Here is a 26,851-nt window from a genome sequence, read left to right on the forward strand (position 1 = left end):
TAACCCCACTTGTATACATATGATAACATGTAAGCATCCATTATAACCCGACTTGTATTCATGTATATCAAAAGTGGTTTTGCAAAACACCATGATGTGCATATACTGATCGTAACACGTGTACAAGTTAATATGGAACATACAAGTTAATATTGTAACACCGTATAGCTGGGATAACATGTGTTAAGCCTCTGTTATAATATTGGTTTAACCCAACATGGTGTCATGTATAAGCTAGTGGTTTCCAAAAGACTATTAACTTGTATAATCTTGGAACATACAAGTTAATATTGTAACACCGTAACCCGACTTGTATTCATGTATATGAAAGTCACATCCTTTGGGAAAGAAGTCTTCGTTCATTTATAACATGTGTTGGTGGTTCATGCTGTAACAGAACACCATGATGTAACCTGACATATTTTCATGTATAACATGTGTTAAGCCCCTGTTATAATGATATATAACGTGGGAAAGAACTCTTCGTTCGTTTAAAACATGTGTTTGTTTTGCACATTTTGGAATGTATAACATGTGTTAAGCCTCTGTTATAATCTTTTTGTAACCTGACATATATTCATGTATAAGCTAGGGGTTTACAAAACACCATGATGTGTATATACTGATCTAACATGTGTTACAATTTGTCTATTCGGAACATGTAATTGCTTAACATGTGACAAGGGTGAAAACAGTCGACGGGGGCGATGAGTTTAATGGTGAGCTTAGTTAATATCGTAATCTTGTTGTAACCCCACTTGTATACATATGATAACATGTAAGCATCCATTATAACCCGACTTGTATTCATGTATATGAAAGTGGTTTGCAAGTTAATATGTGTACAAGTTAATATTGTAACACCGTATATGGAACATACAAGTTAATATGGAACATACAAGTTAATATTGTATAACGTGTGTTAAGCCTCTATTATAACGTGTGTTAAGACTTCCAGAATGGATGCATAAACTCCACTAGTAACTTAATAACATAGTATACCTGATATAACGTGTGTTAAGCCTCTTTTATAACGTGTGTTAAGACTTCCAGAATGTGTTAAGTCCATACCGTTTTAACATCATGTACTAGACAAAACAAAATAAGAGTCTCACATTACATATTACTAGTAAATGGAAATACATAGCACTAAGAAAATGGTGGAGCTTCCTTTGAAAGTTTGCCTTAGCTTTTCAGCGGCTACCTTTGCTGCCTTAGCTTTTCAGCGGCTACCCTTGCTTTATTGTTTGGGTCGGTCTTGAAACGGTTTGTAAACATGTGGGTGTGCGTATGCCAGGGAAGTTATAAAAAAGTGTTTTCATGTCACACGTTACACGTGTTACGTTGTACATGAGTTTCATGTCACATGTAACACATGCATGTCCGAGAAGTTCAACCTATAACACATGCATGAGTTTCATGTCACATGTAACACATGCATGTCAGATAACATCACAAAAACAGTTACTATTCAAATCAAAAAGCCCCAAACAAAGCAACCAAACCAACAAAAAACAGTTACTATTCAGATCAAAAGCCCAAACAAGCAACCAAACCCTAATACATGTCTCTAATACATCGTCATACCCTAATACATGTCTCTATAACATGTTACTATGGTTTAGCTGTGAAACAGGAGTTTAGACTATAACACATGTTACGTTGGTTGTGCTGTAAGACAAACTTGGCTTAGCTGTGAAACAGGAGTTCAGACTATAACACGTGTTACGTTGGTTGTGCTGTAAGACAAACTTGGCTTTTCGTTTCTAAAAACAGATGTGCCGATTATTAGATGTCTAAAATTCAGCAACTAACAAAGTACACATAACTAAAAACAACAAGATTACACGTTAAAATACGAAACATTAACGGTCTATAATTTGTAATCTATACGAACATTAACGGTTGTTCGTGTTTCACAATAACGGTTGGAATTATACAAACTGTAACTTGTAATCTATAAGACACATTTACAGTCTAATTACGAACATTAACATCCACACAGTCCCCAAGCTCAAAATTTCAATCATCTAACAAATATTACCCTCGCACATAAAAAAAAACCCCAAAATTAATCCAAACAAATTTTAAATCAAAAAACAAACAATTAAACCTTTGTAGTTGATATGAGTTCAACATTCAGATGGAGATCATTCCCCCAAATATAATCTTTGGATGGAGAACATTCGGGTGCAGATTGATACGATCTAAAGAGCTCGTCGACATCAGTGACCTTTGAGCAGTAGTTGATGATGGCAACATTCAGATCTGGTGCCGTTTTGAGTTAAATATATTCAGTTCCACAACTGAATATAGGAACTGAATATATGGGTTGGGGTTGGGGGATGGCGGTGGTGGATGGGCAGTGGTGGGGGTTGTGCAGCGGGGGGCCGGCCGACGGTGGTAAAGGTACAACGGTGGTGGGGGTTGTGCAACAGGGTTGGAGGTGTTTACGGTGGTGCCGGAGGTACAATACAGATGGTGGTGCGGTGGTGATCATGGTGGTGGTGATGGTGGTGTGGTGGAAGAGAAAGGTGTACGATGAGAGAGAGATTTGATGAAGAGAGAGAGAGAGAGAAACTAATCAGATTAAGGAAGAGAGAGAGGTTTGGGAACATACTCCACATTACCATCTTTACGAGTTTTCTAATGGCACTAAATTGTGGACACCGAATGTCAACGAGCAATATCATCCTATTAATGTTAAATCATACGTCACACTGGAAGAACTTTTTGCCATGTATAAGACTTATGACCAATAAGCTGGGTTCAATGTAAAAAATATACGTTAATGCAGTTTTTTTATCTACTAATAACATTGTTAATAACAACTCTAGGAACATATGTAACATGAAGTGTATCGTTTATCCCTTTAATTCGTTACGCTAGTCTCATATACTTATAGTTACATATATTACTTGTTTGTTCATTGATATGACATTTTGGATGTTGTAATGTTGTTACATATGTAATTTTACTAAGTTTAAATTGACACCAAAGGGACTGACATATGTAACACATGTTTATGACATATGTTACACTATGGGGCAACATATGTAACACATGTATAGCCATCTTACACATGTTACATATAGGTGTTACATGTGTTACAACGTCAAGGTTACACATGTTACATATAGTTGTTGCATCCAAAAAGGGGCTACACATATGTAACACATGTTTGTAACGTGTGTTACACAGGAGGGTAACACATCTAACAACTATTAACACCAGCTATTGATATAAAACTAGTTAGTTTTCTAAGCATTACAACTATTGATATACAACTAGTTAGTTTGTACGATACTAAGCAGGTTCTAGCTGTTGCTTAATCAGGTTACATATATTACACAAGATGTAACATGTGTAAAATTGGAAACACTTGTGTAACACTTCAGTGTAACACATGTTACAGGTTGTATCCCTTAAACTCCAAAGTCAACGTAAGTCATTGTGATTGAACAAGAAATTTAACTCAAATCCAATGTCAACACAATATCATCCAACTTCTCTATACATGTTACATGATGTAGCAAACCTACAACATCGATAGTGTGTAACATGTATAACATGGCGTTCGTCAGCAAAACATGTGTGACATGGCGTTTGTCAGCAAAACATATAACTTGTATGGTGATACAGAACCAACAATTTCTTTGATTTTGAAACGATGTTACACATGTTACAAAACAAAAATGTAACAGCGGTGACACAGAACCCACTATTTCTTTGCTTTGGGAACGATGTTACACATGTGTAACATCGATCAACCTGTTGCATCTGTTGTATAACGCGTGTGACATAGCGTATATCATGTGATTGGTGACTATTACACATAAAATGTTACATGTAATGTATTTTATATATCAGGCTGCGAAAAGAAAAAATTCAAAGCATTGGACTATTACACATAAAATGTTACATGTAATGTATAATGTGTGTGACATAGCGTATATAATGTATTTTATACAAGTATAGACCAACTCATCACTAAATAATCATTCTTCCGTCGGATCTCTTGTTTTAGTTCTTCAAGTTTGTCGTCAATGCTAACTCATCAGTAAACAATCTCTCCAAAACATTAGCTTTCTTTCTCTAAAACACATAGCAGCCAACAAAAAACACACCATCTTTACCACGAAAACCTGATGATGCGTTGTAATCCTTCGGCGGGCTTTGCTTCTTAATTAGCATCTTCATCTTGAACACAAAACATCTATTCACCTATGAACAAAACAAGTACACCAGTATTAATCTTCTATAGTTAAACTTATTGATCTCCTATGTAACATGTGTATGTGTAAAGTTTTGTTGTAACACCTGTAACAACTATATGTAATATGTATAACGTGGCTATACATGTGTTACCTCACTAGTCTAACACATGTTATAAACATGTGTTACCTATGTGCAGCCCCCATGTGTGTCCAAAAAAGGCTGGGGTATCTATAAGTTACTTGTGTAACGTTGTTACTACATATGTTGCTAATTATCCCACAAAAAAACACGACTTTTTATTGGTAAAATTGACGTGATATTCTGAATAAATTATGAAGTTTATACATTTTAACATTTAACAGCCCATCTAAAAAACATTTTAACATTTAAACTTACTATTACATTATGTATAACTGTGTAAAACCCTGTATGCAATATATATTACCCCGAAGTGAAACACATGTTACAACATATAGGACAAACAGTTTAGAATGTAGCTAGCAGAAATGTAACATATATAGCTAACATATGTTGCAATATATAGGTCACATGTGTAACCTATATATGTAACATAGGTATACATCTTTAACCAACTTGGTGTAACACATGTAACACCATATATGTAACACATGTTACCCGCAGGGTAACATGTGTTACAACATATAGAACTTTGTCAATAAAAAATGTAACACCCTGTATGTATCACATGTAACACATATAACACCCTATATGCTAGTCATCTCCACACATAATTGCAAACTCAAAAATTAAATAAATCTACAACTAACTAGAACTTTGGCAATAAAAAACCTAGAAATCATTAGAAAAATCCAAGGAAAGCATGAGTTTAAGTAAATAATTTATGGAAAAACTTAGAAAGAAAAATAACAGAGTTTAAAACACATGAGTTTAAGAAAAACAAAATCAAACACATCACATATCGCAAACCCTTTTCAAACAAAATAAAGGAGTTTAAGATTACCAAATATATAAATAAATAAAGAAAATAAAATATGGAAGTTAAGAAAAACTCACTAGGCAATTCCCATGGCTTAGTTTTGTTCATATCCACCTCTGCAAATTAGAATCCATGAGACATATCTATATGATCTTCCTATTAACCATGACCAGAGAGCTTTTTCATTATCTAAATGCTAGATACTTGAATCTTTTTCTTTTTAAATTGAAGTTTATCATCCAGAGTTTTCATCTTGCCAGGTCTCTCTGTTCTTACTGGATTCTGGGACAAACATAGATCTGGAACGATTTTGACCAGACTTTCATCCTGAGAAAACCCTAGCCGACGTACCGAATCATCGACTGCCTTAGCCATACATATTTGGAACGAACATGGATCCTGAGAAAACTCTTATTAGTATCTTTGAGTCTCATGAGAGAATATCATGGGTTTTTCTTCAGATCTAGAATTGAAAGTATTGAAGATGCGAAGAAGAGAATCTTGAAGATCTAAGAGAGAATATTATCTTCAGATAATCTTGAAGATGTGAAGAAGAAAGAAGATCTTGATATATGAGAGAGAGAGTGTGTTGAAAGGTGTGTTGAAGATTTTGGATGTATGAGAGAGAAAGTGTTGAAAGGTGTGTTGAAGATCTTGGATGTATGGGAGAGAAAGTGTTGAAAGGTGTGATTGATTTAAGACAAAGAGAAAGAGGATAAAAATTAGTGACAAAAATACCCTCATATGGATGTAACTGAATTGATGAGATGGATGCATATGGACCACAAATTCTAGTTTCCTAAGTTTTCTCAATAAAATGAGTTTTCTCCATATACTTACACTATAACATGTGGGGCTTGGCTATACAAGAAACCCCATCTTTTTTAAAAAACTATGCAAACCCAATACCATCCATTGATTATGTTTCATCATACTTGATCAATGGCTCTCATAATTTTGGTAACAATTAGATTTAAAAGAAAATGTAATAATACACATTAGTCAACTAGAAGGGCATTTTGGGTAGTATATTTCTTCTCTTTCCACTGTCTAGTCCTATCATCTTTAATGCACCTCTCTTTCTCTCTCTTCATATCCAATTCAAAATCACAATCTCAGCTGTCTCAATTCACTTTCTCTTTCTCTTACCTCTTCCTCTTTCCCATTTCTTCAACCCAATCTTGAAGACAACAACCACCACCAGCAACCACCTCCTCCGGCGAAATAAACAACAACCACCACCAGCAACCACCTCCTCCGGCGAAACTCACCGGGCTTCTTCTCTGGCTCTCTCTCTCCTCAATCTTTAGAAGCAAATGAAGGGTCTGAATGTTGTTTTAGAGAGAGAACGATGACAACAATCTTCATCATGTTCATCTATAACACCAAGAACACACATACAAGTGAGAGAGAGAGAGAGAGGAAGTTTGAACACACATACAGACGACTCGGGTCAGATTCATGTTCAGGTTCGGTTCTAATTTAGTTCGGGATTCACTCCAGATTTATTTCGGTCTGTACATGATTGTAGAAGGTGGTGGAGGGTGGGTGGTTGGTGGCGACGGAGTTCGGAACATCGTCAGAGTGGGTGGTTGGTGGCGCCGGAGTTCGGAACATCGTCGGGATTCATTCTGGGTTGTTGGTAGTTGATAGCGGCGACAGTGGGTGGTTGTAGAAGGTGGTGGATGGTGGGTGGTTGGTGGCGCCGGAGTTCGGAACATCGTCGGAGTCAAGATCTAGTAATGGTTAATGTTCTCTCTCTCTCCTCTCCTCTGTCTTCAATCAAGATCTAGTAATGGTTAATGTTCATGTATTTTAAATAAATCGAAAACTTTAGGATGAGATTTTGAACGGGATTTTTTGTTGGTTTGGTTGCTTGTTTGGGGATTTTGATCTTAACAATAATTGTTTTTTTTTTGTTGGTTTAGTTGCTGGTTTGGGCTTTTGATCTGAACAGTAAGTGTTTTTTTATTGGTTATTTGATTTACAGAAACAGACCCATAACATGTGTTAAGAAGCACCTGTTAGAATAATATAACGTGTGTTGATTTACAGAAACAGATCCATAAAGATATTCAATTGACAAGTTGGATGGATGTAGGCGACGTTAATGCGGGGACATTGAATAAGTCAACTCTTTTGGGAAAGAATTTTCCGTTCGTTTATAACATGTGTAACAGATCCATAAAGAAGTTTTCATGCTGTAACAAGTTTTCGTTCGTTTCTAACATGTTTTGCACATTTTGGAATGTATAACATGTGTTAAGCCTCTGTTATAATCTTTTTGTAACCTGACATGTATTCATGTATAAGCTAGTGGTTTACAAAACACCATGATGTGTATATACTGATCTAAGATGTGTTACAATGTGTCTGTTCGGAACATGTAATTGATTAACATGTGACAAGGGTGAAAACAGTCGACGGGGGCGATGAGTTTAATGGTGAGCTTAGTTAATATCGTAATCTTGTTGTAACCCCACTTGTATACATATGATAACATGTAAGCATCCATTATAACCCGACTTGTATTCATGTATATCAAAAGTGGTTTTGCAAAACACCATGATGTGCATATACTGATCGTAACACGTGTACAAGTTAATATGGAACATACAAGTTAATATTGTAACACCGTATAGCTGGGATAACATGTGTTAAGCCTCTGTTATAATATTGGTTTAACCCAACATGGTGTCATGTATAAGCTAGTGGTTTCCAAAAGACTATTAACTTGTATAATCTTGGAACATACAAGTTAATATTGTAACACCGTAACCCGACTTGTATTCATGTATATGAAAGTCACATCCTTTGGGAAAGAAGTCTTCGTTCATTTATAACATGTGTTGGTGGTTCATGCTGTAACAGAACACCATGATGTAACCTGACATATTTTCATGTATAACATGTGTTAAGCCCCTGTTATAATGATATATAACGTGGGAAAGAACTCTTCGTTCGTTTAAAACATGTGTTTGTTTTGCACATTTTGGAATGTATAACATGTGTTAAGCCTCTGTTATAATCTTTTTGTAACCTGACATATATTCATGTATAAGCTAGGGGTTTACAAAACACCATGATGTGTATATACTGATCTAACATGTGTTACAATTTGTCTATTCGGAACATGTAATTGCTTAACATGTGACAAGGGTGAAAACAGTCGACGGGGGCGATGAGTTTAATGGTGAGCTTAGTTAATATCGTAATCTTGTTGTAACCCCACTTGTATACATATGATAACATGTAAGCATCCATTATAACCCGACTTGTATTCATGTATATGAAAGTGGTTTGCAAGTTAATATGTGTACAAGTTAATATTGTAACACCGTATATGGAACATACAAGTTAATATGGAACATACAAGTTAATATTGTATAACGTGTGTTAAGCCTCTATTATAACGTGTGTTAAGACTTCCAGAATGGATGCATAAACTCCACTAGTAACTTAATAACATAGTATACCTGATATAACGTGTGTTAAGCCTCTTTTATAACGTGTGTTAAGACTTCCAGAATGTGTTAAGTCCATACCGTTTTAACATCATGTACTAGACAAAACAAAATAAGAGTCTCACATTACATATTACTAGTAAATGGAAATACATAGCACTAAGAAAATGGTGGAGCTTCCTTTGAAAGTTTGCCTTAGCTTTTCAGCGGCTACCTTTGCTGCCTTAGCTTTTCAGCGGCTACCCTTGCTTTATTGTTTGGGTCGGTCTTGAAACGGTTTGTAAACATGTGGGTGTGCGTATGCCAGGGAAGTTATAAAAAAGTGTTTTCATGTCACACGTTACACGTGTTACGTTGTACATGAGTTTCATGTCACATGTAACACATGCATGTCCGAGAAGTTCAACCTATAACACATGCATGAGTTTCATGTCACATGTAACACATGCATGTCAGATAACATCACAAAAACAGTTACTATTCAAATCAAAAAGCCCCAAACAAAGCAACCAAACCAACAAAAAACAGTTACTATTCAGATCAAAAGCCCAAACAAGCAACCAAACCCTAATACATGTCTCTAATACATCGTCATACCCTAATACATGTCTCTATAACATGTTACTATGGTTTAGCTGTGAAACAGGAGTTTAGACTATAACACATGTTACGTTGGTTGTGCTGTAAGACAAACTTGGCTTAGCTGTGAAACAGGAGTTCAGACTATAACACGTGTTACGTTGGTTGTGCTGTAAGACAAACTTGGCTTTTCGTTTCTAAAAACAGATGTGCCGATTATTAGATGTCTAAAATTCAGCAACTAACAAAGTACACATAACTAAAAACAACAAGATTACACGTTAAAATACGAAACATTAACGGTCTATAATTTGTAATCTATACGAACATTAACGGTTGTTCGTGTTTCACAATAACGGTTGGAATTATACAAACTGTAACTTGTAATCTATAAGACACATTTACAGTCTAATTACGAACATTAACATCCACACAGTCCCCAAGCTCAAAATTTCAATCATCTAACAAATATTACCCTCGCACATAAAAAAAAACCCCAAAATTAATCCAAACAAATTTTAAATCAAAAAACAAACAATTAAACCTTTGTAGTTGATATGAGTTCAACATTCAGATGGAGATCATTCCCCCAAATATAATCTTTGGATGGAGAACATTCGGGTGCAGATTGATACGATCTAAAGAGCTCGTCGACATCAGTGACCTTTGAGCAGTAGTTGATGATGGCAACATTCAGATCTGGTGCCGTTTTGAGTTAAATATATTCAGTTCCACAACTGAATATAGGAACTGAATATATGGGTTGGGGTTGGGGGATGGCGGTGGTGGATGGGCAGTGGTGGGGGTTGTGCAGCGGGGGGCCGGCCGACGGTGGTAAAGGTACAACGGTGGTGGGGGTTGTGCAACAGGGTTGGAGGTGTTTACGGTGGTGCCGGAGGTACAATACAGATGGTGGTGCGGTGGTGATCATGGTGGTGGTGATGGTGGTGTGGTGGAAGAGAAAGGTGTACGATGAGAGAGAGATTTGATGAAGAGAGAGAGAGAGAGAAACTAATCAGATTAAGGAAGAGAGAGAGGTTTGGGAACATACTCCACATTACCATCTTTACGAGTTTTCTAATGGCACTAAATTGTGGACACCGAATGTCAACGAGCAATATCATCCTATTAATGTTAAATCATACGTCACACTGGAAGAACTTTTTGCCATGTATAAGACTTATGACCAATAAGCTGGGTTCAATGTAAAAAATATACGTTAATGCAGTTTTTTTATCTACTAATAACATTGTTAATAACAACTCTAGGTACATATGTAACATGAAGTGTATCGTTTATCCCTTTAATTCGTTACGCTAGTCTCATATACTTATAGTTACATATATTACTTGTTTGTTCATTGATATGACATTTTGGATGATGTAATGTTGTTACATATGTAATTTTACTAAGTTTAAATTGACACCAAAGGGACTGACATATGTAACACATGTTTATGACATATGTTACACTATGGGGCAACATATGTAACACATGTATAGCCATCTTACACATGTTACATATAGGTGTTACATGTGTTACAACGTCAAGGTTACACATGTTACATATAGTTGTTGCATCCAAAAAGGGGCTACACATATGTAACACATGTTTGTAACGTGTGTTACACAGGAGGGTAACACATCTAACAACTATTAACACCAGCTATTGATATAAAACTAGTTAGTTTTCTAAGCATTACAACTATTGATATACAACTAGTTAGTTTGTACGATACTAAGCAGGTTCTAGCTGTTGCTTAATCAGGTTACATATATTACACAAGATGTAACATGTGTAAAATTGGAAACACTTGTGTAACACTTCAGTGTAACACATGTTACAGGTTGTATCCCTTAAACTCCAAAGTCAACGTAAGTCATTGTGATTGAACAAGAAATTTAACTCAAATCCAATGTCAACACAATATCATCCAACTTCTCTATACATGTTACATGATGTAGCAAACCTACAACATCGATAGTGTGTAACATGTATAACATGGCGTTCGTCAGCAAAACATGTGTGACATGGCGTTTGTCAGCAAAACATATAACTTGTATGGTGATACAGAACCAACAATTTCTTTGATTTTGAAACGATGTTACACATGTTACAAAACAAAAATGTAACAGCGGTGACACAGAACCCACTATTTCTTTGCTTTGGGAACGATGTTACACATGTGTAACATCGATCAACCTTTTGCATCTGTTGTATAACGCGTGTGACATAGCGTATATCATGTGATTGGTGACTATTACACATAAAATGTTACATGTAATGTATTTTATATATCAGGCTGCGAAAAGAAAAAATTCAAAGCATTGGACTATTACACATAAAATGTTACATGTAATGTATAATGTGTGTGATATAGCGTATATAATGTATTTTATACAAGTATAGACCAACTCATCACTAAATAATCATTCTTCCGTCGGATCTCTTGTTTTAGTTCTTCAAGTTTGTCGTCAATGCTAACTCATCAGTAAACAATCTCTCCAAAACATTAGCTTTCTTTCTCTAAAACACATAGCAGCCAACAAAAAACACACCATCTTTACCACGAAAACCTGATGATGCGTTGTAATCCTTCGGCGGGCTTCGCTTCTTAATTAGCATCTTCATCTTGAACACAAAACATCTATTCACCTATGAACAAAACAAGTACATCAGTATTAATCTTCTATAGTTAAACTTATTGATCTCCTATGTAACATGTGTATGTGTAAAGTTTTGTTGTAACACCTGTAACAACTATATGTAATATGTATAACGTGGCTATACATGTGTTACCTCACTAGTCTAACACATGTTATAAACATGTGTTACCTATGTGCAGCCCCCATGTGTGTCCAAAAAAGGCTGGGGTATCTATAAGTTACTTGTGTAACGTTGTTACTACATATGTTGCTAATTATCCCACAAAAAAACACGACTTTTTATTGGTAAAATTGACGTGATATTCTGAATAAATTATGAAGTTTATACATTTTAACATTTAACAGCCCATCTAAAAAACATTTTAACATTTAAACTTACTATTACATTATGTATAACTGTGTAAAACCCTGTATGCAATATATATTACCCCGAAGTGAAACACATGTTACAACATATAGGACAAACAGTTTAGAATGTAGCTAGCAGAAATGTAACATATATAGCTAACATATGTTGCAATATATAGGTCACATGTGTAACCTATATATGTAACATAGGTATACATCTTTAACCAACTTGGTGTAACACATGTAACACCATATATGTAACACATGTTACCCGCAGGGTAACATGTGTTACAACATATAGAACTTTGTCAATAAAAAATGTAACACCCTGTATGTATCACATGTAACACATATAACACCCTATATGCTAGTCATCTCCACACATAATTGCAAACTCAAAAATTAAATAAATCTACAACTAACTAGAACTTTGGCAATAAAAAACCTAGAAATCATTAGAAAAATCCAAGGAAAGCATGAGTTTAAGTAAATAATTTATGGAAAAACTTAGAAAGAAAAATAACAGAGTTTAAAACACATGAGTTTAAGAAAAACAAAATCAAACACATCACATATCGCAAACCCTTTTCAAACAAAATAAAGGAGTTTAAGATTACCAAATATATAAATAAATAAAGAAAATAAAATTTGGAAGTTAAGAAAAACTCACTAGGTAATTCCCATGGCTTAGTTTTGTTCATATCCACCTCTGCAAATTAGAATCCATGAGACATATCTATATGATCTTCCTATTAACCATGACCAGAGAGCTTTTTCATTATCTAAATGCTAGATACTTGAATCTTTTTCTTTTTAAATTGAAGTTTATCATCCAGAGTTTTCATCTTGCCAGGTCTCTCTGTTCTTACTGGATTCTGGGACAAACATAGATCTGGAACGATTTTGACCAGACTTTCATCCTGAGAAAACCCTAGCCGACGTACCGAATCATCGACTGCCTTAGCCATACATATTTGGAACGAACATGGATCCTGAGAAAACTCTTATTAGTATCTTTGAGTCTCATGAGAGAATATCATGGGTTTTTCTTCAGATGTAGAATTGAAAGTATTGAAGATGCGAAGAAGAGAATCTTGAAGATCTAAGAGAGAATATTATCTTCAGATAATCTTGAAGATGTGAAGAAGAAAATATTGAAGATCTTGATATATGAGAGAGAAAGTATTGAAAGGTGTGTTGAAGATTTTGGATGTATGAGAGAGAAAGTGTTGAAAGGTGTGTTGAAGATCTTGGATGTATGAGAGAGAAAGTGTTGAAAGGTGTGATTGATTTAAGACAAAGAGAAAGAGGATAAAAATTAGTGACAAAAATACCCTCATATGGATGTAACTGAATTGATGAGATGGATGCATATGGACCACAAATTCTAGTTTCCTAAGTTTTCTCAATAAAATGAGTTTTCTCCATATACTTACACTATATGTATATGTATGTATGTATTGTTTTCAAAAGATGACAAATAGTAAATTTATTGTTATAATAATCTATAGCTTTTTATTATTTTATTACTTAATATATTATAATATAATAGCTTAGTAAATTTAATTTTATAATAATATATAGTTTTTATTATTTTATTTTTTAATATATTATAATATAATAGCTTATTATTATATTTACTTTTAATAACATATTTTCTTTTTTTAAACATATATTTCCTTTACCTTTTTTTAATTATTATTTTTTTCTTTTTTAACATATATTAATTTATCGATTAATTTGATATTTTTTTAATAAGTTACGTTTATAACTTTTTTTTAAAAAACTGATGTACGTAGTTGTGCTTGATTTCTTTCCCTAACATTCTGTTATAAGTTTTGTTAAAAATAAGGTTATACTCAAAATAAAGTATTTGTTTGGTATTATAAAACAGTACGATGATAAATTAAATCGTTTTAATGGTTTGACTTTTTAAACAACATGCTTTATTTTCAAATCTCGTTTGTTTTACATCATTATTTACCCGATTTCGGCGCAACGCGCGATATAAAAAAACTAGTGATATTTAATATACTGTTGATTATAGATACGTAAGTATAAAGCTTTTTAAATTTAAACATACATGGGTTGTTTATGTAAAATCTTATCTAAAAGATTTAAACTTCTAAACTATTTTAATAACAAGTAGAGTAAACTGCCATTTTGGTCCCTGTGGTTTGGTCACTTTTGCCACTTTAGTCCAAAACTCAAACTTTTTACATCTGGATCCCTGTGGTTTCAGTTTTATTGCCATTTTGGTCCAAAAATATAAACATGTCATATTTTTCTTATAAAATCTTGCAATTTTGTCATTTTCCTCAGGAGCAAATCAGGTCATATTTGTCTTATAAAATATGGTATTTATTTATAAAAAAGAAATGATCATTTTGCACCTGCGGAAAATGACAAAATAGCAGAATTTTATAAGACAAATATGACCTGATTTTATTTTTGGACCAAAATGGCAATAAAACTGAAACCACAGGGACCCAGATGTAAAAAGTTTGAGTTTTGGACTAAAGTGGCAAAAATGACCAAACCACAGGAACCAAAATGGCAGTTTACTCTAACAAGTATATGTGCATAAATTAAATTGATTGTAAAACTCTACTGATCAATTACAGGTATATGAAGAATAATTAAATTACATGCAATTATTAAATATGATTAACTGAAACTTTCATTGATATTCTTTTCTTTTTTTTACCGCAAAAGATAATCTCATTCATTACCAAAATAGTTTGATACAAATTACATGGTTAGTAAGCAACTAAGCTAATCACCCAATACTTACAAAAATAGAAAAACATCACCAAAATACTGATAAGAAACATGGATAAAATATACATACGATCAACTTACCATATCAAACCGCACTCATTTATTCCACTCCATTTGGCGGGCTTCGCTCTCCCTTTGTTCTATACAAAGGTTGTTACTTGCATCTCACCGAAAATAACATCTATATTGATTCTTTTTCTAGAGAAAATACATTCATTCCTCGCTTTCCAAATCCCCCATTGTGTTGCCAAAACGATGAGTTGAACATATTGCCTTTTCCATTCTTCCATAGCCGTTTTTTTGTGATATTCCAATAATTCTTTCATTGTAAATGCAAAGATTTGTGAGTTCTAGCTACACCACGTACTTACTTTATGCCATAGAATAGGTGATCCACGTCCTCGTCTTGTTCAGCACATAATTTGCAATTTGTAGTTCCTATTAGCAAGTCTTTTTTTTCAAACCTTTCATTGTAGCTAAACGGTCTTGTACCCCACGTCACCCAAATACATTCACCTTTTTTTGTTTACTAGTCAAATGATGAAGTAACGCATTCGGTTATGGTATAGAGTCAGAATTAATACAAGTTGTCAAGAAAATTATTATCATTGATGAAGAGTTTTTCTACAACATCCCACAATGAATTTCTCGATTATACAAGTATCATTATTTTCAAAATTTAAGGCTGACCTATTTTCCTTTATTGCATTTGATGAAAAAATTGATGGAAAAGAAAATTAAGGACAAATACTCCTCGTTCATAAACTTACGCATGCACTACTTTGGCATTCACGTGGCTTCCTTATGCTTTTTTAAACTAAGGCTTTAACCCCACTCTCTCATCCCCTCCTCTCTCTCTCTCTCTCTCTCTCTCTCTCTCTCTCTCTCTCTCTCTCTCTCTCTCTCTCTCTCTTTCTCTCTCTCTCTATATATATATATATGTGTGTGTGAGAGTAGAAATCTTGATCCATGCATAAAAAAGAAAAACTGATATCTATGGAGACATCCCCCCTTCCTAAGCCAAAATATTTAAAAGAAGATGGACTGAGTAAGGAATGCGAGACCCTACTTTCCACTCTGCCCACTAAAAGTGGATGGACTATAGCTTTATACAATTATCAAGGTCATTGGCATTATGCTAGGCAATTGCAAGGAGTCCTTTCATGTCAAAAACACTTTCAAGCTCTACACAACGATATTCTTCTTGTCACCATTCCTAAATCAGGCACTACCTGGTTAAAAGCAATCTTGTTCAGCCTATTAAACCGTACTCGTTTCCATCCAACCCAAGATGACCACCCGTTACTATCAAACAACCCACATATGCTCGTGCCTTTCTTGGAACGTTGGCTCTACATGGAGGAAGAGAACCCAGATCTTTCATCGTTCGCATCTCCAAGACTCTTTGCCTCTCATTTACCGTATGCATCTTTACCAAAATCCGTCCAGGATTCAAAATGCAAGATTGTTTATCTTTGTAGAAACCCTAAAGATATTTTTATATCTTTGTGGGCGTTCACAAACAAGTTGAGGCTCCAGGAAATGGGGACTAATTCAATTGAAGAAGTTTTTGACAAATTTTGTGAAGGGGTTACCTTGTATGGACCGTTTTGGGATCACATGTTAGGTTATTGGCGTGAAAGCTTGAAGATTCGAGAAAAGAATTATTTTTTAACTTATGAGGAGATGAAAGAGCAACCTGATCTTCATTTGAGGAAACTAGCTGACTTTTTAGGGTGCCCATTTTCTCCACAAGAAGAGAAAGAAAATATGGTTGGGGCTATTTTGGAAATTTGTAGCTTTAAAATGATGAGTAATCTAAAAGTCAACAAGGAAGGGAAGCTTTCATATTCCGAAGTAAATAACAATACATTTTTTCGTAATGGTGAAGTTGGTGACTGGAAAAACTATCTGACCACCGAAATGGTAGAGCGCCTTGACAAGATTTGTGAAGAAAAGTGCGACGGTTCAGGGTTAAAGTTTTAGTTCCCTTTTGTTTGTGTTCTTTTTGTTCTTGAATAAGCTGTTTGCATAAGTAGTCTGTTGGAAAAATTGGTGAAAGTGTTTTCTTCCCCAAGTGGAAAATGTGGTTTCCACTAGCTTTGTAGACAAATAGTTATATGTAGTTGTGACTAACATAATTATTATTTAAGGGGTTTGTGTTTTAATATTGAGTGCAAAGATAAATAGGATATTGATGCACGAAATTATAAGCTTGAACTAGTGAAAGTTTTGAAACTTAGAAAAAAGAAAAAAAGTACAATGAGTGGCCGGGAACATTTCGTAGACGAGACAAATCTTGAATTAGCTTACAAGGAAGAGGACGTGTTAGATATTCCTTAGACAAAGAAAGTATTGGATAGCCTAGCTGACTTGCCCTCAAACACATCTCATTATAGTTTATTTCAAGTTATAAGGTTTTAATAATTGGTGGAAACTAATATGGCTTTCAATAATTAACCAATGTATAATTTATTTACTCTTAATTCAACTTTCAAACAATGACTAAAACCTTACAATTGATCACATAATTTATCAATACTAATATTTAATACCCGGCCAAATCAACAAAACTAAATATAAGAATAAAGTCGGTGGCTTTTACGTCACCAACGCCCCAACTTTCAACATTTGTCACAACCACCCATGTGCTTTGAATTTCCACACCAACACACTCGTCTTTCAGACTTTACGACCAGCACCCCTCTACTTTGCTTTTTCACCTATCACCCACTCAGCTTTTACGTATTTTCGTCACCACCCCTCTACTTTTACTTTTTCACCATCTCTCCTCATCTTTTACACATTTCTGCCACCGCGCCTCTACTTTTACACTTTGCATTTTTACTCTTTGCACTATTACTCTATTTTTACACTCGCACGACTTTTTACTCATACTTTTGCAAATGTCATTGCATTGTGTTTTACGAAATGTGTTAAGCATTGTGTTTTACACTCCGTCACACCTTTATGTTATACACTTTTTCGTAATCGTCTTTTATGCATTGTGCTTTACCTTTTTTATAATTGTTTTTTACACATTGTGTTTTACAAATCGCGTGTTGTATTAGTATACATTTTCACCTGCCGCGTGCTGTCGCAACGCACAACGGGCAAAATACTAGTTTATTTATAATATGATAATTGACTACTGAACAAGTTTAGCATATTGTATAGTAATCAACAAAATAAGACAATATTTAATACGATAATAGACTAGTCAACAACTTCAATATACTGTATAACGATCAACAAAGCAAAACTATAATGAATATTTATAATACGATAACAGACTAGCCAACAACTTCACTATGTTGTATCATACAAGTTTAGGTGATGTACATAAAGATATAATCATATTATAGGGTATATTAATTAATTTCTAGAAGAGTAAAATGTGAAAATCGTCACGGAGGTTTAAACATTACTGGTTAATATGTCCAAAACAATAAATTTTTGTAATAAGAAAATGATTCATTTTTATCATCATTTCTATCAAATCACCAACTTAGTTAAAATGTATCGTTAACTAATGGACTGTTTTGGCAATTTATCCGTTTATTTTTTCTGTTTTTTTAATTTTATTAAATTGCTTTTTATCTTTAAATAAAAATAACTAAAAATATAATATACATACATATACACACAAATATATATATATATACACACACATATTTATATACACGCACTTATTTTTTTAATTTCTTTTTTACCTTTATATAAAAAATTAAAAATTTAATTATCATACACTACTAGAAAAGTGGTCATTTTGCTACGGAAATTTCCTACGCAAAAAAATGCGTCACAAATTCTAACACATTTACTACGCATTTCCTACGGAAAGAAGACCTTGATTTTTTTGGGTAATTTGTGACACAATATTGACAAATATACTAATTCTAAGTATTGTGTCAGAAATGCGTAGCAACTTGCTACGCATTTCCGACGGAACCATTATTTATTTGTTGGAATTAGATTTATATGTTAAATTCATTTAAATATTAATTGTTGCGTCAGAAATGCGTAGCAACTTGCTACGCATTTATGACGAATTATTTATTATTATACTTAGATTATATTTTAATGTTTAATCAGCATTATTATTAATTATTGCGTAGGAAATGTGTAGCAACTTGTTACGCATTTGTGATGAAAAATTTATTGTGTAGGAAATGTGTAGCAACTTGCTACGCATTTGTGATGGAAAATTTATTACCATATTGTGTAGGAAATGTGTAGCAACTTGTTACGCATTTGTGATGTAAAATTTATTGTGTAGGAAATGTGTAGCAACTTGCTACACATTTGTGATGGAAAATTATTTGTTTAAATTACACTTCATGATGGTTCCGGTTTTGTTTCGGCTCGGGTCACGGTCCGGTTCATGTCAGATTTAACGCGGGTCAATCTGTGTATACCCGTGTTATACATATGTATTGTTAAAATGTGTAGCAAAATGCGTAGGAAAATGCGTAGAAAATGTGTAGCAATTTGTGACAGCCCTTTTCTGTCAGAAATGGGTAGGAAAATGCGTAGAAAATGCGTAAGAAACCAGTTTCCTACGAGTGGTTTTCCTACATACGCATTTCGTCACAAATTCGTAGAAAATCGCAAGTTGTGACGCATTTCCTACGGAAAATGGTGTCAAAAATTTTAATTTTTCTAGTAGTGATATACAGACATAGATACACATATTTATAATTTTATATATATACACCCATCATACACACACTTTCTCTTCTATCTTTCAATCTTCTCTACCTCCACCTCAATCCCCGCCACCTCACAACCATCTCGTCTATCTTGGCATTTGTACCTAATCTTCTCTTGTTGACCCGTCATACCAAACATCAGTACCACCCGTCTTTCCCTTCGTACCAAATATCATTAATTTATTATTTAAAGTTAAAAATGAAAATTAAAAAAATATGTGTGTGTATATATAAATGTATCTCTATGTATGTGTGTGTATATATATATATTATGTTTATAATAATTTTTATTGTTTTTTATTTAAAGTTAAATAATAAAATTTAAAAACAAAAGAATAAATGTGCAAATTGCCAAAATCATCCCTAAGTTAATGAAATTGCCAAAATCGTCGCTGAGTTAACGATACTGTTAGGGCCTGGATTTCATACTAAGGATCATTTATCCTGAGGCTGAACCTGGATCACAGATCCTTAACAAATAATGCAGGGAGTCTGAGGATCAAGGATCCTTACTAATGTTTATGTTTTTAACAATTGTTCCTCGTGTTTTTAGTTTACGTTTGCAGGTGTTATGTGAGCTAAGTCAACACGAGAATATCGGAGGAATATGCTATTTTGGCACGTGCATGAGAGTCATAACCGTTGAGGAAGGTCGTGTGAAAGCATGCGTGATCTTCGGATAGTTAGTTATTAGGATATTCTTTTATCTTTTAAGAGGTAACAAGCTCATTTTAGGAAACACAACTGCTTCCATTCGAACTCTTTGATCTACATTGGCGAACACACACTTTCACTTTAACAATTCATTGTATTGAGCTTGTTATCATCCAAAGTTGTAACCTTTTTTGTTCAATATAGTTGATAGTGATAGTTTTCACTATCCGAGGTTTTTTATGCCGGAAATCATACATTGATCAAGGGCTTTTTCCTTGTATAAATCCTCGTGTTCATTGTCATTTTCGTTTGATATTTGATCATACATTTGTACATTAAACCAAGCACTTAACCTCACAAAAATCAGATTTGGTTACATTATCCTTGTGTGATTTTTGACCAAAACAGTTTGGCGCCCACTGTGGGGAAATTAGTGCTTCATCTTTGAAAATCTTGTTCATTTCATTCATTCTTGTTCATTACCTTCAACCACATGGCTTCTCAGGGAAAAAACATCTTCAAGCTCCATTCTGGCAATCACTTCATCACAGGGCATTCCACCATTGCCTCTTGCTCCTTCTGCATCTCAGAAGAATGTCGAAAATGCTGCGAAGAAGCCAACCCCTTTTTTCACAAAAGCAACTACTACTGTTTTTTTCCTCTACACCTACTAACAGCGATCTTTACTCTTTGATTTTGCAGATGAGAGGATACACGCAATAGCAGGATGAAACTAATGGCAGGATCCTTCGTGAGATTGATGAAATCAAGAAATTGAAGAAGTCAACGGAGGATCACTCCCCATTGATGCCTAGGTCGTTGGAATTCACTACTCCACCAACAACCATCCAACATTCCAAAGTGTCAGGTGTCCAGCATCAAAGAGGATCATCAAGTATGCAGTATGGATCATCAGCTATGACGTAGTCTCAAGGATCCTACTTCCAACCTCAAGGATCTGTTTTTCAGCATCAAGGGTCCTTCTCTAGTTCGGGAGGATATATGGGAACGCTTTTGGCTCAAGGATCCTACCCTCAGTATCAAGGATCTTCATCGCAGGTTCAAGGATCCATGGAATATCCTCCAAGACCTTCAGCACCAAAGTATCCTGGATCCAACATCTTCCAGGATCAAGGATCCTCGGGGAGTCAACTACCCAGAAGTTCTGAGATTCATGTGGGAGACTTCATTCCCATGCAGAACATTGGTTCATCTGGTCCCACTCTTGCGCCAGAGTTGCCTAATTCTGGATACACTTTTGGGGTTCCAATTCCAAACCATTTTATATGCCAAAAGGGCATTTTGGTCAATTTAAAACATAATTTACGATATTATACGAAAACTCGGTTTATAATCAGATTAGTAACATCAAAATATGTTAAACATGTTAACATATCAGTATATAAATCATTTACAAGTTTTTTTGTGACTAAAACCTTATTCTTAGTAAAAAGGGCAAAACAGTTAAAGTATGGTATACGGAAACTTGCGTAAAACTCATATTACTTTTATAATCATGTAATATAACCTCAGAGGGTTATGCTACATCATATTACGATCATAACAGAATCTTAAATCGGTAGCAAACTAATCTTATTCGGGTTAGAATCGAAAGTCAAAGCAGAAGTCAAACTTCGCGACTTTCGGTTACGAACCGACCCTAAAACTGGAATTGACGAGTCTAACATGTTTACACGTTTTCTAATAATTATTACAAAGTTGTTTAATTGTTAAAACATAGTTTAGAACACTTCTAAACTCAGATTTCAATATTTATTAATTCTGCCCCGTTAACTTTTTAAAACAATAATATGTTGACCCGTCAATTAACCAAGCAAATGTGATTCTTAGGAGGTGCCCTTTTGAGGGATTAACACCTACCTAATTAAGATCACGTAGCCATATTCGTTGCGAACAATGGTTGGACCATTAAGGTCTAAACCGAAAGTCAAAGCGTTTATCGAAAATGTTTGACTTTCGACTTTATAAACGAAAAAGCAATAGAAAGGAAGACTTACTTAGTGATCCTCTAATGAAAAGAACTTGGTTAGGAGTTTCCCAAAGCTTAGGAACCTCCAGAAAGAAGAGATTGAGGAAATTCAAGAATGAGCAAGTTCAACAATAAAAAAGCCATATATTTATAGTGTTTGGAGGATAATTCTGATGATTCCAGGTGTTTAGAGGCCTCAAGAGATGGTAACAAGTGTCCCCTAACGTGTCATAAACAACCCACAAGCCCATAGTTCCGTTTTCAAAGGTTTTGGCAGCTTTGAGTAGCTGCTAAGCAAATTTTCGAGCTGCAGAGCAGCCTTACGAACCGTATGGTCCGAACTTTGCGGTCCGTATGGAGTGGTGGTCAGCTATACAACTTTCACATGTTGACACGTTTGGCCCCTAAACTTCCAATCTCTTGTGTATTGTTATTAAAGGTATAAAAATACCCTTCATGGCTAATATTAGGCACACCCGAGAGTATGACCGAACATCATGAAGCTCCTGGTTCATTAAAAGGTCACTTAGAAGTATAAATTAACATGTTGACGCTTTTAACCCTCCAATTCACAAACTTTTAAACGATTTCACAAACGGTTCCTCTCGTCCAACAAGTGGTTCATTTGAGAATACGGACACCGTTTAAGGTCACTCAGAGGCATAGTTTCAGCATGTTGACACATTTAGTCCCTCCATATTCATAGTTTTCATTTTTTGGCAAAAATAGTTCCTCCTAGCCAACATTAGGCATATTTAGGAATAGGGACACATGTCAATACATTATTGGACACGATTTTACGAGGTGTTACAGGCAAGGACCATTAGGATTTCAAAAAATATCCATTTTAGTCTGTTGGGATGTTTTGTGTGTTATTTTATGCTATAAACTCATAGTTAGGCATGTTTTTTGTTTATTTTAAGTGTCTGTAAGTATGTAAATAATATAAATACTTATGAAATAACATTCCAAAGAAAGTAGAACTAAGATGTACTGCTCGGTTTCGAATTAAAATGCGCATTCGTGAGTGTTTATTTATTATGCAAGAATAATTAGACAAAAATAATAAAAAAAATAATTTCCATTATGACTAAGTCTCGAAATTATAAGGAATAGAAGATGGAGTATGAATTATCTATATATTAAAAAATCAATGCAATGAATAGTACTTTAAATATATTCTAATATACTACAATATTATATACAGAAATATATTATAATATACTCAAATACTATACTATAGTTTTATTATTTTTATATCATAATAATTATTATTTTCTTTATTTTTTAGGTTTGGTGGTAACCAGTACTTATATTAAAAATATGGGTTCGTTATCGGTACATGAAGGTAAAAAACCAGCACCAACCTGGTACATAAAACGCCAAAAGTTGGTACCGGATTGAGTTTGATAGTCTTTTAGTTCGAGAAATTTGGTATTACTACCCAGTACCATTTGCTCATCCCTGATCATGGGTACCGTACGAACAACAACGGTATCGTACAACTTTTTTTTTGGTTTCAGGGGTAGGGATGAGCTCGGTGCCAACTGATACCCCGATTACGGTATCGGTATATGAAGGTAAAAACCGGTAGCGAACCGGTACCAAGAATGCCAAACGTCAGTACCGAACTGGTACTTAGGATCTTTCGGTTCAGGAAATTCGGTACCAGTACCTATTACTATTTGTTCATCTCTGACTACGGGTTTCTACCAAACAACATCATTACCATACAACTCTTTAGTTGATTTTCTTTCGGTTATTTTTTAGTGTTTTTTTCTACATTTTTTTAATTCTTGTCAGCGATTCCGTGTGCAACGTGCTCGTAGTGATTTCAAACACATACAAAAACAGACTAAATAACAAAAGAAGTTCGTCGCAACGCAGCGATAGTTTTTATAACTAGTTACATTAAAATGAAAAAGAAAGAAATATACGGAAAGTTAGAGTTTTGGTGTTACATCCCGCAGATTTATACTTTCTCTATGTGTCGGATCTGCTCAAAATACATAAAGGTGTGGAAGGGTCCGTTGTTAAAAAGAAAATGATGCAAATAGTGATCCTATTATCATGTTGGATAATTTGGCGAATTAGGAACGACGTCATCTTTAACTCAAAACTGTTGGAGATTGGTAATATCCTTGATGAGCTTTAAACATTGGGTTTTCTTTAGGTAAAGAACAGATCCAAACTTCTATTCTTGGATTGGGAAAAGTGGTACATGTTTTATATTTGCTGTTAAAATGTAAATTGTGGTCGTCATGTCTGTATATATTGGGCTAGCAAGTTACTCGTGGTTTAATAACAATTTGTCTTTAAAAAAATAGTGATAAAGGAATACATTCTTCTTAGGTTATAGTATCGAGATAGATTCAATACAGGTTGTTAATGAGATTACCATTGATATTAATTCTTTCTAGCTACAACCACATCTCTTAATGAAGTTCTCAATAATACAACCATCATCTTTGACCTATAATTTTAGCTCAACTGATAGGAGGATTTAAGTTCTTTTTTGAAGACTCTAGTTCAATTCTCAACTATCATTTTTTTTTAAATTACGGTTGAACTACTTTGTTTTATTATATTTGATTAAATAAAAGTCTAACTAAATAAAAGTATAATGTGTAACAAAAACCTAGAAATGGGAACATGCCAATGACATGATACTAAACATCACCAAATACCAAAAGTTTATGAATATTGTTTACAATAATTAGTGATGGTGTTTGAGATTCAAGTCAATGATGTTTATTGTACAGTTGATTATAGATACGTAGGTATAAAGCTTTTTAATAATTTAAATATACATAGGTTGTTTATGTAAAATCTTAACTAAAAGATTTAGTCCTAAACTCCTAAACTATTTTAATAACAAGTATATGTACACAAATTATTGATTGTAAAACTCCACTGATCAGCATCTAGGTATATGAAGATAAATGAAATTACATGCAATAATTAAACATGATGATTAACTCGGAAAAAAGATAATCACATTCATCACCAAAATAGTTTGATACAGACTACATGATTAGTAAACAACTAAGCCAATCATTCAATACTTACAAAAAATAGAAAAACATCACCAAACTACCGATAAGAAACATGGATAAAACATACATACAATCAACTTGCCATATCAAACCGCACTCATTTATTCCACTCCTTTTGGCGCGCTTCGCTCTCCCTTTGATCCATACAAAGGTTGTTGCTTGCATCTCACCCAAAATAGCATCTATATTGATTCTTTTTGCGGAGAAAATACATTCATTCCTCGCTTTCCAAATCCCCCAATATGTTGGCAAAACGATGAGTTGAACATATCGCCTTTTTGATTTTCCATAGCTGTTTTTTTTTTGTGATATTCCAATAATTCTTTCATTGTAAATGCAAAGGTTTGTTGAGTTCTACACCACGTACTTACTCTATGCCATAGAACCGCCGACACGTAGCATCCCGTGAATAGGTGATCCGCATCCTCGTCTTGTCCGCCACATAATTTGCAATTTGGAGTTCCTATTAGCATACCTCTTTTTTTCAAACCTTTCATTGTAGTTAAACGATGTTGTACCCCACGCCACCCAAATATGTTCAATTTTTTTTTTTTTTTGTTTACTAGTCAAATGATGAAGTAACACATTCTTTTTAGGTTATGGTATCGAGTAAGAATTAATACAAGTTGTCAAGAAAATTATTATCATTGATGAAGAGTTTTTCTAACATCCCACAATGAATTTCTCGATCATACAAGTGTCATTATTTTCAAAATTTAAGGCTGACCTATTTTCTTTTATTACATTTGATGGAAAAAAATTAATGACAATGCCATGTTACCAAACATCACCAACTACCGGAAGTTTATGATATATATTGTTTACATTTGATAGAAAAAAATAAAATACAAGTTTATGATGTTTTGAAACGATGTTTAATATAGGGTGAGGGTATTGGTACATCCCCCAAAAGTAATGACACCCCCCCCCCAGCAGCCCCGTATAAGGCAATGAGGGTTGTATAGGGTTTGAGTGCATTAATTATGTCAGAAAAAGTAAAGTTATACGACCCTCATTGCCCTATGAGCGCTGTATTAGAAAGGTGGTAGTTGGAGCATTAAACCCTATACGTCTCTCATTGCATTATACACTGCTCATTGGTACTATAATCTCTGAATTCAAGGTATATTGCTGACAAGACAGCTGAGTTCAGACTGAAAAGGCTGAAAAGGTGATCCGCATATACGCGCTCATGGCCCTATACGCTGCGTATTGTTTCGAATTTTTTCTTTTTACCCCAAGCTTACGGGATTTATGTAATACAAATGTTCAAAAATCCCAAAACAGTGATGAAAATGATAAAAATTTTCAAATAAACGGTCTGGTTAAATTAGATTCGAATCACGATGTCAAATTGGGACTTTGGATATTTTTTTGGTGAAATTTTGAATGAGTCATATGTCTCCGAAAGCGTTTGGTTACCCG

At 34.3% G+C, this 26,851-nt stretch overlaps 1 protein-coding gene across 1 annotated transcript; it reads left to right on the plus strand.

The window, feature by feature from the left end:
* The first annotated feature begins 15,988 nt into the window (after nt 1-15,988).
* Nucleotides 15,989-17,182, plus strand: LOC110911350 (cytosolic sulfotransferase 12). The gene has a single exon (XM_022155958.2). It carries the CDS (start codon nt 16,011-16,013, stop codon nt 16,998-17,000), a length of 990 nt encoding a protein of 329 aa, XP_022011650.2. The 5' UTR covers nt 15,989-16,010; the 3' UTR covers nt 17,001-17,182.
* Nucleotides 17,183-26,851: the final 9,669 nt, after the last annotated feature.

Source organism: Helianthus annuus, chromosome 15 (genome assembly GCF_002127325.2).
Source record: "Helianthus annuus cultivar XRQ/B chromosome 15, HanXRQr2.0-SUNRISE, whole genome shotgun sequence".
NCBI lineage: Eukaryota > Viridiplantae > Streptophyta > Magnoliopsida > Asterales > Asteraceae > Helianthus > Helianthus annuus.